The following is a 13,636-nucleotide window of genomic DNA, read 5'->3' as shown; positions in this document are numbered from 1 at the left end:
TGTCTGACACATTTTTCACTTTATAGTTGGGTTTATGCATTTGCTCCTTAGTGACACAAAACTGTTCTCAGAATATCAGTACATTTTGGTCAAACAAATGAATAAAGGATAATTCTTTCTTGGTTACTAGAGAAGCTTAAAAAAGAAGAAAATACAGTGGCACATGCCTGTAATCCCAGTACTAGGGAGGCAGAGGCAGGCAGATCTCTGTGATTTCTCGGACAGCCTGGTTTACAAAGCGAGTCTAGGACAGCAAAGATAAGATCATGGCCTTGTATCAACATCATTCTTAACCAAAATGCTTGATTGATTTTTCTGTCATAAATAAATGTAAGCACCTCTAATAATTTCAGATCCATAATTACACATATTTGAAATGAACTATTTGAATCAAAGTAAAGGGTACTTCATGTTTCATGACTTCAGTAGAAAAAGAGTAAAGAATACAATGGATAAAGAGATATCTCTGAATCGCCCAGTAATTTGTTAACAGATTAAATCTAGTTCAATTGAATAGTGAACCAGTATAGTTTAGTGGAAAGTTCAGGAAATCTGGACTTTTAGCATTTACTATGTAATGTTAGCTAAGTCACCTAGCCACACTGAATCTGTTTATTCATTTCAAAGTTCAATATTAAATTTTGTGCTACAGTGATATTATCTGATGGGTAAAAACAATAGAAAAAGGGCGACATGCTTTCCATTTTGAATTCCTGGAGTAGATAAAAAGGGATTTATTTGTGCATGGCTTTTATTACTTAGTATGACCATTTTCCTCTAAACTGCTAGGGTTTAGACCTTAACCTTGAGCTACAGAAGGACAACTGGGGGTGTGACTCATATGAAATTCAAAGAGAGAGCAAGAGGTTATAAAATCTAGATCTGCCTCAGGGTGCGCTTTCTGAACAACCAACCCAGTACATTTCCTGTGCCTGTGATAACTACAGATAGTAAGCCACAGCCTTGTTTCTTGCTCTTGATGCCTTATTTCTTTGCACTGAGATCGACATGCCTTTCTAGTTTCATGTCTTCAAATGGCAGCTCCATTGCTTATGAACTTTGAGACCCTAAGCAATTACTCTAAGTTGCAATTTCCTTACTTATAAAGTGAGGATAATAATAGGATCTGCTTTGGGTTCTTATGAAGATTAAGGATGATCTAAATAAAGTACTTGGCACTGCACCTGTGCTTAATAAATACTGGGGAATTTATTTCTTACTAATATTAGACATGGCATTTCACTAGAACAAACTCTTTGCAAGTTCTTTCCTTTGAATATGTGTCTTCAGAATGCTCCTTTTAAACTGATGTTTAGGATAATGTAAACACTAAGGCACATCATTCTGAGTTTTGTTTTGTTTTTTCTCAGACTGCCGTGAGCACTTGGATGAGAGCAGGGTGCTTAGAAAATGGGACCTGGAGCTGATAAAATGAGAGTATAGGCCCTATAATATAGGGGCGTTAGATAAGTGTACTGTACAACAGATGGCAGTAAGACTAAGGGGGGGTGGGAGCTGAGTGAGGGAGAGGGCAGTCAGACTTGGGAGATAGGCTGTCAAAGACAACCTACTTTCTTCAGGCAGCCTGTAGCAGCCCCAGGGATAGACTTCAGGGTTACAACAGGCCTTAGGCATCTGCCAGTGTTCCTGTTTTATGCAGTCGAGAAGGTGAACACCCTGACAAGCCCTCAGAGGCCAACTGGCAATCGGCCCAGTGGTTTGGGGCTTTAAAGTGACTGTCTCCAGACTGACTCCTATTTAGCAAATATTCTGACTACAACTGCATCACCCATGACAGGGACGCGGTCCTTTATCTGGTGCACCTCAGGAAACAACTTTTTCTAATCTAGTAAATGCAGGGAGTCCTTACCAGGCACGGAGACCTTCACAAGTGAATTAAATACAAAAAACAAAGCAGCAAGTTCGGGCTGCATGGGTAAGGCAGGCCAGCCAATGGGCCCCGGCCGCTCCCAGGTGGAGTGGTACTATGATGACAGTAACCAACCAGCGCGCTCCATGCAAATGAGGATACTGTATCCGCACCAGACGCTCCAGTGCTGTCTGGTTGTTATAGTGATAAACTGAGGCCCTGCCTCTGGGCTTCTCTGAGAAAGAAAGGGGTGGTGTGTGTACGGGGGGGGGGGGGGTAACCTCTTTACTCCCCCCCCCCAGGGGAGACAAAAAAGAAGGGAAGAAGAAGGGGGATGGGTAGGGAAGAGAAAAATACGTGACAAAGAAAACATTCTTTGCTTGGGAGGAGACTCCCAGAGGGTGTAGAGCTGGAGGGAGCATTCACTGGCCATGCCAGTACTTACCACTGATGCTGAGTCAGAAACAGGTATCCCAAAATCCCTTTCCAATGAGCCTCCCTCAGAAACCATGGAGGAAATAGAGCACACATGCCCACAGCCTCGACTGGTAAGTAAAGACAAAGGATGGAAATGTATGCGTGGCTATGGCACAAAAGAGTTTCTTCTGTGCCTGCAGCCAGCGAGGAAAAAAAAAAAAAAAAAAAAAAAAAAACTATGCTTACAGGATTTTCATGTAAATGATAATGGAGCTGCAGCCTAATCCTTCTCAGCTGTTTATGCTTAGCTCCTATACCGGACACAGTTCTCAGCGTACAAAGCATTTTTGTATTGGCTGTGTAGGAAACGGGCTGCTCGGGATATGTTGTGTTTTTGTGCTTTGGAAGGAGAGAGAATACCCCCTCCCCCTTAAGGTGCATTGTCGTATAGAGGTTAAAAAAATCCTATAGTACAGTTTGAAAATGGTTTTCTTCTTCACAAACCTTGGACTATTTCCCTTTTGAAGTTCTAAATTCTAGCTCAGTAATGATCTGTTTTTCTTTTTCTTTCTTTCTTTCTTCCTTCCTTTCTTTCTTTCTTTCTTTCTTTCTTTCTTTCTTTCTTTCCTTCTCTCTCTCTTTCTTTCTTCCTTCCTTCTTTTCCTTTTTTTTTAATACCTAATGCCCATATTGGGGAAAAAATGAAAACTATATATGAAAGCAAAACTCCCTCATTCCTTTGATATTTTCAAAATAAATAAATAGTCCCTCGAGGATGCATATAGAAATAATGTGCATTTAAAATGAAGCATGAACCTTTCGGGAGGGTGCTGAAGATTTCTATTCAGGCATTGGCAACCTCTATTTAGAATAGGGATGCATGCCTTTAAGAATGAAAGTATGGAAACAAGGTACTAGAGCTTCATTCTCTCTCAGTAACTGCATCTTCATTGATCAGCTTCTCTGACACTGGTTCTGATCCCTTAGAAAAATGGAGAAGTTTTAGAAAAATGGAGAAGTTTCTTCTCAACCACTTCAACAAAGTGGCCTCAAAGAATTAAAAACACATCAAATGGGTTGTGGGTTTCCTGTGGCTTGACATCTTATAGAACTTGGAGAGAGTGCTCTTTGAATCCCCAAATCTAAGACATACACTAGAGTTATCCTTTCTTCAGGGATTTCTCCTAAATTAAATGTGTTTTGATTGGCTGTGCAGTTTGACACTAGGGAGACAGTTTTTTAAAAAGATTTTTTTGTGTAGAATTTTTTGTGAGCCCCCACATAAGCTGGGTTTACAGATTTCAATGCTAACCCATTATTAAACTGTTATTTCTCAGCAAGGGTTTGAAGGCAGGCTTGGTTCAACTTACTGAAATCAGGAAACCAGGAGGAGTTCTATTAGAGCAGTTTCTATGTTCTGAAGCATGTTTTAGGGTAGTTTAACATTAACTGATTCTTAGCCCTATGTCACGTAAATTGTCCTGATAAGTTGCTTATTAAAGGATTCCTTGAAGCTGCTAAACAATTCATGGTTTAGCAATGGAAAAATGACCACTAAAGGTGTGTTACAAATGTTACAGAATGTATTTTTTAAGTAAATACAATCCACAAACTTGAAACCATATATATTTGGACAAAGAGGGCAGCATAAGGAGAGGCAGTTTCCAATACCAGTTTTCTTTACTTCTTTTCTTTCCCATCCACCTCTTAGTTACTCTGCTCCTTGTTTGATTAGCCTGAGAAGAGTGAGCAGAGGTAATCCAAAGAAGGAAATCAGTTCAGTTTGTTTTCTCACTTTTACTTTTGACAGCTTCTTTCAGGTGGTAACTGATGACAATCAAAATCATTAGTGCCTCACCTTCACCTTCCACACATGTTCAGAAGTAAGGGATTGAGAGAATTCCTTCAGAGAAGCTAAGTAACTCCCTAAAGGCCACTTTGAAGGGCCACAGCTAGGTACCAAGCCCAGAACAATATACTTGAAAAGTATAAGCATATTCATGTAGAATATACTCTTCAAGTGAAATACAGTCTCTTCCTATCTTTTTTTGAGGGGGAGGGGATGATACAAGTACAGCAGAGGTATGAGAGGTATGTACCAAAACTAAACTTTTGAAATAAATGTTTTGATCTACTTTGATAAAAAAGTTTCCATGGGCCGCTAAAGTTGGCCTTATTTAAATACTGGCTTTAACTAAATTTTGTGAAGCATTTTTTTTTCTTAGGAGCAAACTTTAATCACTGTAGAGGTGGTTATGTTCTAAATTTTGAATTTTTTAAATCATAGATAACTTTCCACTGCCTGGGCTTTTACTTCAATAACTAAGGCTCATGCTAACTTCTTAATAAAGTTTTTTTGATGAAGAAAAGAAGTGGTACAGGAAAATATGAAATTGCCATTTTTTTTTTTGGTTCTTTCGTTGATCATGAAGCATTGCTAATAATTCATGCATTCAAATGCTATAAAGTCTGTGTTTCTCCGTTCATCTGAGCTAATCACCCCTAATCATATGTGGGTCACTCATGAAACAGCCATTAACGGGGTGTGGATATTGAGTTGCATAAGTAACTTTGGAAAGTGTGTGAAGGATTTGAGAGAGGCCTGTTTAGAACTTCAATACTAAGATGTCACCTCTGATGACAAATCTCTTCTTCAGTGATTGAAAGGAAGACAGAAGATGGCATTTCCTGAATAAACAAGGCTTTAAAATAATCCATATTTTAGGTGCAAATTGATAATGCTATTGATGCTATTGAATCATACCTCAAGGTGAAATATTTCTGAAGGGAAAACATATAGTCTTCCCAGCTGCTTTATTCTACATTGCAGAAAAATACAAAAGAGGACTAAATAGAATAAATTAGCAGTGCTGAAGAAATTATAAAAATAATTGCTGAAAATTGTTTCACTTTTATGGTAGTCTCTATTTTAAGAATGTAATCTTATTGCCCTTATTACTATGGTATCCAGTTGGAGATGTCTCTGAGAACTTTTCATTATTATGATCTTTACTCTTGACTGGTTTTTTGTTCCTTAATGTTTTCTGTTTAAATACGATGCAAGGTGATTCAGAAGCTTGGATGTGAAGAAGAAAACCTGAGTGGCCTTGGGTGATATGATGTAACAGCCCTCCTTGGAAACCCAACTCCTGAGGGAGGAACACTCCTTGCAGGCATGGACTGTCCTCAAATCTCCTCAGCCCTGTGACTAAGCCTAGACTAATCCTCTGGGACCAGCAGGGTCTCTATAAACCCTTCCTAACAAGGACCAGTTGTCCTAAAAGCTGTCTGCTTGATGATTTAGTTAATGACCTTGGTCAAGTTCTTCTTAGGGGTATCTTCTGCTGTCAGAGGAAAGCTGTAATTCTAGCCTAGAATAGTCCCTTCCATGAAGATGGATTTGCTTCCAATCAACTTAGAAGGCCATGGGAAAAAAAAGAAAAAGGGCTGGTTCAATATGCCACGTTAGCAGGAGTTCATTTGGGGTTTTACTTCAAGGTGGAGCAGTGCCAAGAGACTGCTGTTTTTCAGAAAGTGTATTATGTCAGTTGGGATGTAGATACTCACCCACTGGTACTCAAAAAGATGACTGGATTTCCAGTTATCTGTATATTTCCTTTACTAGTATCATCATCTAACCACTTAGAGCAGCATGCATTTTAAAAGCAAGATGTGCTGTATTTAATGCACTGTATCCGTGCAAATAAATGAACATAAGCTTCCTTGGGTATTTACTGTGGCCAATTGGAATTCTGCCCAAGGTTATTGTTAGACATCTTCCTGTTGGACCATGTGCAAATGCAACATCCAGAGATTGATAATAGTCAAGTGTATTACCTATGGAATCAATGAATTTATTTATCTCACTCTTTTTCAAAACACTCATTTGTCTAATGCTAACCTCCTTATGGAAAAAACCATATATGTAATTTAAAATTATCTAACAGCCACAGTTTAAAAGTGAGAACAATTATAATGATGTATCTTATTTAATGCCACATATCATGAATATTATGTCAACATGCTATCCATATAAAACTATTATTTATTTTTATATATGTGTATGTATATGATGTGTGTATACATGTTTGTGTGTGAGGGTGCATAAGATAGCACATGCGATTAAAGATGTGTGCCACCACATCTAGTATTTACATTGGTTCTGGGGATTTGAACTCAGGCCATCAAGCTTGGGTGACAAGTACTCTTACCCACTGGGCCATATTCTACATATATATATATATATATATATATATATATATATACACACACACACACACACACACACACACACACACACACACACACGGTCTAAATATATATATTACAATAAAATACATCTCAATTCAGAATAGTTTCAAGTGCTCAGTGACCACATATGGCTTTAGAAGGAACTCAGACACCTCTTTGCCTAGTCCAGTTCATGATGAACTTTGAGGATCCACAGTAATAAGTACCTTTTATAGTGTACAGTTGATGTAGGGTTAGGACGGTAGCTCAGTGGTAGAGCACTTACCTAGCATCCATGAGGACCTAGGTTCAATGCCCAGTATTGTCAAAAAGTAGAAATCTTCAGCGTTCAATGCACACATACATGCATGTAGTCATAACAAAAGGTGCATACCACCACCTCCTATTTTATACTTATATTTTCGATGTTAACCTGTTTCAGTTAATAAGCTATTGCAGAAATCTAAAAGAGAGTTAATGAATTTTAGGTTATGAAGTAAACAGGGGAAAGACAACTGGACAGACTTGGAAGATATTAAAGAGGCAAATGCAACAGGATTTGGTAATTTTGTCTGAGAGTAGGGCAGGGTCAAGGAAGGCTAGTTTTTTTCTGGCTCCAGGGAATAGCTGTTGTCAATGAAAGTGAGCATCAGGAGGAAGGAGTGTGTGGAAGGCACCATGGAGACTTCCATTTACAATTATCCAGTTAGTGTTGTTTGTGGAACTTAGGAGAGACTTTTGAAACTGAAGGTAGAAATGGCAGAAACAGCATGGAAGAAGCAGATAACAAGTTGATGACAGTGAAAGTGGGTCACCTTCTAGATTTAGAAGGAAGTGGATTGAAAAGATTGAAAGATGCCTTGGGATAATACTAATGGTGGGTGACTCACTCCTATAATACCAGCACCAGGAGGCTAAGATGGTGTCCTGGCTAGATTTGTGCCAATGTGACACAAATTAAAGCCATTTGGGGAGAGGGACTCTCAGTTGAGAAATGACGCCAAAAGATTTGCCATGGTCTGGGATTGGTAGTGTGCACCTTTAAATCCTGGCACCTGAGAGGCAGAGGAAGGTGGATGTCTGTGAGTTTGAGACCAGCATAGTCTACATTAATGAGTTACAGGACAGCCAGGGTTACATAGAGAGACCTATCTCAAAAAACAAGGATATGCTGATAGGCAAGTCTGTAGCACATTTTCTTAATTGAGGATTGATCTGGGAGGACCTGGCTCACTGTGTGGTGATATGCCTGGGCTGGTGGTTCTGAATTGTTTAAGAAAGTGGACTAAGCATGCCAGTAAGCAGCAGTGCTTCATGGCCTCTGCATCAGTTCCTGCCTCCAAATCCCTGTTCTGTTTGAGTGCCTCCCTAACTTTCCTCAGTGATAGAGTGGATTGTGGAACTATAAACTGAAATAAACCAAAAGGGACGAGGGAGGTGGCTACAGTTGGGATTCAAAATGAATAAACTGTAATTAATAAAAAAAATAAGGAGGCCAAGATGGCGGTACCAGGAGAACACTGCATTTAAGAAGCAGGACAACATTTTCCATGCAGCGACCAAAAAAATAAATATTTTTTTAAAAGAAATAAATCCTTTCCTCCCTGGTGTTTTTTTTGTTTTGTTTTGTTTTTTGTTTTTTGTTTTTTGTTTTTTTTTTTGGCTAGTGGTGTTTTATCACAACAATAGAAACCCTAGTTAAGACAGATGGCAAGGCTAACAAGTGTGAGGCTAGCCTGGGCTATATAACAAGACTGTTTAAAAAGCATCAACAAAAAACCACATAATACAATCAAATTCTCACCAGAATCAATCACCCCAAACTAATGATTAGTCACCCCAAATTCTGTGACAAGGCTAACTCTTGGAATCTATCTTAGTCAGAGTTACTATCTCTGTGATGAAACACTATGACCACAAGCAACTTGGGGAGGAAAGGGCTTGTTTGGCTTACATATCCCAAGTCAAAGTCTGTTATGTGAATCTTGCTTTTTTTAATAGAACCCAGGACCGCCAAGTCAACAAGTGTCCCAATCTACAATGGGATGAACCCTCCCCCATTGATCACTAATTAAGAAAATGAACTGGGCCCCTCCACATCAATCATCAATCAAAAAATACTCCACAGACTTGCTCACATGGGCCCAATCTCTGGAAGCATTTTCAAAATTAAGGCTCCCTCTTCTCAGATGACTCTAACTTGTGTAGAGCTGACACAAAACTAGCCATTCCAGAATCAATGTGCACTAAAATATCTTATTATCTTTCTGGGGGAGGAGAACAGAAGAGATGTAATGAAATCTATTAGAATATTCCTAATTCTTGCCTGTCTATGCATGAAATTTGGCTAAACTAATCTGCTTTTATCCTCAAAGCAGTCCAGGACAGAATCCCAAGGAAGACAGTTAAAAAGCCAACAGAGGCAGGATTATGGGAAGGGCAATGTATTTCTCAAATAACCTGAGAGATCAGGATACCAAGGGGAGGGTATTCCCAGAGCGAACATCCAGAGTCAGCAGAGAGATCAAATGAAGTGAAAAGACAGAAGGATGGATTTCAGATTGGATTTAGGAGATAGTCCGTGGTTATGTTTTGGTAAAGCTGTGTGAGTTTGGGTTCATTTAAGTTATGAGAAAAAATAGTGAAAGCTGAAGGTCCCTCTTATCTGATAGCTTCTGCTGCTGTCTGTAAAGAGAGAGGAAAAGTACTAGTGGCTTGATTTTGACAGGTGCAGAAGTATCCTGGAATGTACGGTCCTGTCGCAGAATGTTTTTCAGAGGTTGTCAGACTGGGAGTAAGAAGAGGTAGAAATGGCTGGAGAGATAGTTCACTTGGTAAAATATTTAGCACACAAGCATGAAGATCTGCATTTGATCCAGAACTTGGGCCCAGCAGCACAAGCCTATGATCACAGTTCTGTGTAGTGAGAAGGGACTCTCTGGGGCTTGCTGTCCTGCAATCTAGCCAAATCAACAAACTCTAGGTTCAGAGAGAGACTCTGTCTCAAACAAACAAACAAACAAACAAACAAAAAAACGAACAAACAACAAAAAGTGGAGAATGATTAAGTTGGACACCTGAAATCAACCTTTGACCTCTACAGACATATATATACACAGAGAGACAGACAGACAGACAGAGACAGAGAGATGGAGAGGGAGATCAGATAGATAAGATTTAATAAGATAGATAAGATATAAGGTTAAGATGATAAGATAGAATGATGAGAGCAAACAAACCTGGTCCTTTGAGGCCTCTGGAGCATTGCATCAGCTGACAACAAGATGAACCTAGAGAGAACTGGACACAGTGAAAGGGCTCAGGACTGGTGAGGCTGAAATTTAGTCTCCAGTCACTGACACCTCTGTAGTGTTATTCAGTCACAGTTTTGTCCTGAAATCATTGTGTGGATTTAAGCAAATCATAGTCTATAGTCTATATTCCAATTCTACCACCCAAAACGAATAAAATAAGTGATTGTTTACCACGGAGTGTGATCTGCTGTGGTATGTCTTTTCGACCTTCAGTCAAAAGTCAGGGCTCTGCCAATCCTTGCTTCTGTTTCATTTTATCCATTTGGGAACAAGACAGGTTGAGTTATCTTATAGTAAGACACACTGGCTACATATGCATAAGAAATGTTCACAAAGTACTTTGAAATTTTACATTAACGTTCTATAAACCACTTCTTCTGACTTCTGCTTTTTGTCTCAGGTGCCTCCTCAAAAGATTGATGTATTCCAAATTGTATTTGTTATATTCTATTCATTGTTTAAAGAAAGCTATGTTGAATCTTCTCTTCATGTGAACAATAGCCTCCTAATTTACCGTTTTATAATACTGAAGTTTGAAACATTGGCTTTCTTTGAGGCATGGCAGTATCACATTGAATTAGAGTAGTTTTCTTAGCAGGGGCTGTCCATCTAAGTTCAATGCTTAGGGTTAAAACCTTGCAAGGGGAAAAGCAATAGTCTCGAAACTCCTATGTCTTTAGCTAGTGCAAAGCTTCTCAGTGACTCTTAGGAAAATAAACATAGAAAAAGAATTATTCCATCTGATCACAGGGGGCAGGATGAAAAGGAGAAAGGAAGGAAGGTAGGAATGAAGTAACCCATTGCAAGCCAGGTCTATTTTCTTCCAATAATCTCCCAGGTAACAGCTTCTACCTTGCTAGGGTCTGATTACCCGTTGCCAGCCTCAGACCATAGTATTATTGTTTTAACATTCCTACTTTCCTCTTTATCCCAGCATGAACAGGGTTAGAAGGGAGGCTGGAGAAGCTGACCCTGCTTGGTGAAAGACAGTTTAGCACTCAATGATCTCGAAGGCAGACTTGAAAACACAGTGATTAGAAAATAAAGCAGCGAGCCCTGGTAGTGTAAGCCTGTGTAATAATGTGCGGGGCCACACAGGGCTAGCCTATTGAGCAGGATTCATTTTCATATAATCTCCTTTCTCCAGCCAAAGCCTTTGACTTGGTGTTTTTGTTTTCCAGTCCGTAATTCACACGTGCTGAACATGACATCAGTGTAAAAGGATGCTGAGGGTTATTTAAATGGGCATTTAAGAAAAATAACAACAGCAATAATAAGTTAATAGAAATATCATAAAAGATGTATAGAGCTTATTTCCAAATGAATGATGTTGAAAGCCCATTTCTAGGACACACAGGTTTCTATGCTTCATCTCTAGCATGCCTAATGCCTAATAGTGACTGCAGGCACAGTCACATAATAATAAATTATATTGTAGTTCCAAATTGTTTAGTTATAAGGTAATTGTTCTATACTAGTTCCAGGCTGGAGGTCTTACTCATTTTTCTCTGTAGGTGATGGAGAAATGGTACAGCCATTCATAGTCACACTGTATTGGGCACTGTGTTGAATGTTCTATATGTGTTAAACAGGCCACAGACTCATGAAATAAAAATCATATTTCTCCCATTATAAGACAATAAAGAAAAATCCCAAACATTAGATACTAACTAATTAAGCCAAGATTTCAAATTAGTTCTGTCTGACTTCTAAACCACATACATTTCTGAAACCAGTGAGCCATGAGTTACCAGCTTAAGCTCCAGAGAACTGAGAAACATTATGTGTGTGAATGCATTTTGAGAAAGGATGTATTTAGCCCTCCTGTGTCACGTTTTAAAACTCCAGGACTGGGAAACAAATCTGATATCTGGGCTTTTTGTAGGAAAATTAGAAATTCAAAGTAAGTACTATTTTTTTCCAGTGCTGGGGATTGAACTTAGGGCTTTTCGTGTTAAGCATGGATGTACTCTACTACTGAGCTACAGCCCAGTCTCAAAGGAATGAGAAAATTACTGCAGAAAATTACTTTTGACCCAGTAATTCCTCTCCTAAGAAATTTGTACATACGGCCACACCCACACAACACCATAGTTATGTTTTACCCAAATGCTCAGTAAAAAAGGACTGGGTAAATAAGTTGTAATATCTGTATGGTGGTGAGAGAAAATACCAGACAACCAGGTGGGTGCTGTAGCGCACACGTGTAATCCCAGCACTCAGGGAGGCAGAGAGAGGCAGATATCTGTGAGTTCCAGGCCAGCCTGGTCTACAAAGTGAGTCCAGGACAGCCAAGGCTACACAGAAAAACCCTGTCTCAATAAACAAAGACACACAAACAAACAAACAAACAAAAAAAGACAGCCACCTGCAAGAATGTAGCTAAATCTCACAAGCCAGACAGACGTCAGGTGATATGTACCACATAGTTTTCTTTCCACAAAACACAAAATAAGATAGGCAGAGCTCACCAATAATATATAGGGGGGAATGGGACAGATGATAGCAAAGGGCAGTGACTTGATATGGATGCTGTGTAAACACAAGCTTTAGAGGGGATAACAAAAAAGCTGTTGTTAAGGCTCACCCAGGCCTCCCCATATCTGCAGATCTCCAGACGAATTCTTGTCAAATTAGTCTTCTTCACCCCACAATCTCCTAGGATAGGACTCTGGAAGCAACATCTTGAGGGCTAATAGAGGAAGATCCCATAAAGAAGACAGAAATGATATTTCTCATAAAGTTGGAAGAGCAGGGACCCAAGGACAACACCATCAACTCATTGATAATTTCATTATTTCTTTATAAAATAATAAATTGGCTTTGGTTAACAAATTCATATATTTTTCAGAGTATATCTTCTTTGGAGCATATTTGTCCATTTCTCAGAAAAACACTTTTATTATAAAAATACAATTATGCACATACTTCAAGCTGAGACATGGTAGAAATAACGGTACTCAATCTGACTGTATAGCAAACCTCCCACACTACATAATTTGTTCTAATGTTTGTTTCTTCTAATCCTCAGCAATACCTCCTAAACATTTTTTTCTGACAAAAGAATGCATTCTAGTTTGACATTTTTTTTCTCTCTCTCTCTCTTACATGTTAGAGTTACTCCTTTTACTGTGGCAGGAAAAACAGAGGGGGTTTTTCCCCTCTCTTTTAAACTACAAGAAACTAAAAAAAAAAAAAAAGACTTCTAAATATTTATCACTACATGTGACAGTATTTTTTAAAGTACTAGGCTGAGTATCCCATGACTCAAAATATGAAACTTAAAGACATCATATGTCTTCACATTCCTAATGCTTCATTTTAGGGAACCATAATTACAATAGCTTTGTACTGTCTCCATTAGCTGATTTCTATGAGGTACTCAAACTGGAACATCTTGGCATTTCTAGTAGTCTTCTGTATAATAATTTTCATTTCAGCCATCTTGTGAGATGAGATTAAGTCGATCAGGTTGTGCCTGATCATGTGGTTAATGCAGAACACATACAGGGGACAGAAGCATCAGCTTTGTCATTATTCCTTTTCCTCTTCCTTCTTTTGTTCTTCTCTGGAGAATTTTTGTTTGTCTCATTTTGTTTCATTTCTTTTTTTTTTTTTAAGACAAGGCCTAATGTATCCCAGACTGACCTCCAACTTGCTGTACAGCCACGGATGACCATGAACTTCTGATCCTCCTGCCTGTACCCCCAGCCCAAGTCCTGATATCATAGGCATATAACCTGGAGCCTGGTTTTGTGTCATGCTGGGGCTTAAATTCCTGGCTTCGTATATGCTCGGCAAGCAC

The 13,636-nt window shown here is 39.0% G+C and overlaps 1 protein-coding gene across 1 annotated transcript in view; it reads left to right on the top strand.

Annotated features, from left to right (window-relative positions):
* Nucleotides 1-2,087: 2,087 nt before the first annotated feature.
* Nucleotides 2,088-13,636, top strand: part of Pcyt1b (phosphate cytidylyltransferase 1B, choline) — a 65,476-nt gene continuing 53,927 nt past the window's right edge. The window contains exon 1 of the mRNA XM_055608251.1: nucleotides 2,088-2,418. Coding sequence (XP_055464226.1) covers nucleotides 2,302-2,418 — 117 coding nt within the window. The 5' untranslated portion in view covers nucleotides 2,088-2,301. The remainder of the gene's footprint in view (nucleotides 2,419-13,636) is intronic.

This window comes from Psammomys obesus, unplaced genomic scaffold (genome assembly GCF_907164565.1).
Source record: "Psammomys obesus unplaced genomic scaffold, mPsaObe1.curated_primary_1811, whole genome shotgun sequence".
Taxonomy (NCBI): domain Eukaryota; kingdom Metazoa; phylum Chordata; class Mammalia; order Rodentia; family Muridae; genus Psammomys; species Psammomys obesus.
Note: the sequence above shows the minus strand (reverse complement) of the source record. Positions and strands in the feature narration are given on the sequence as shown.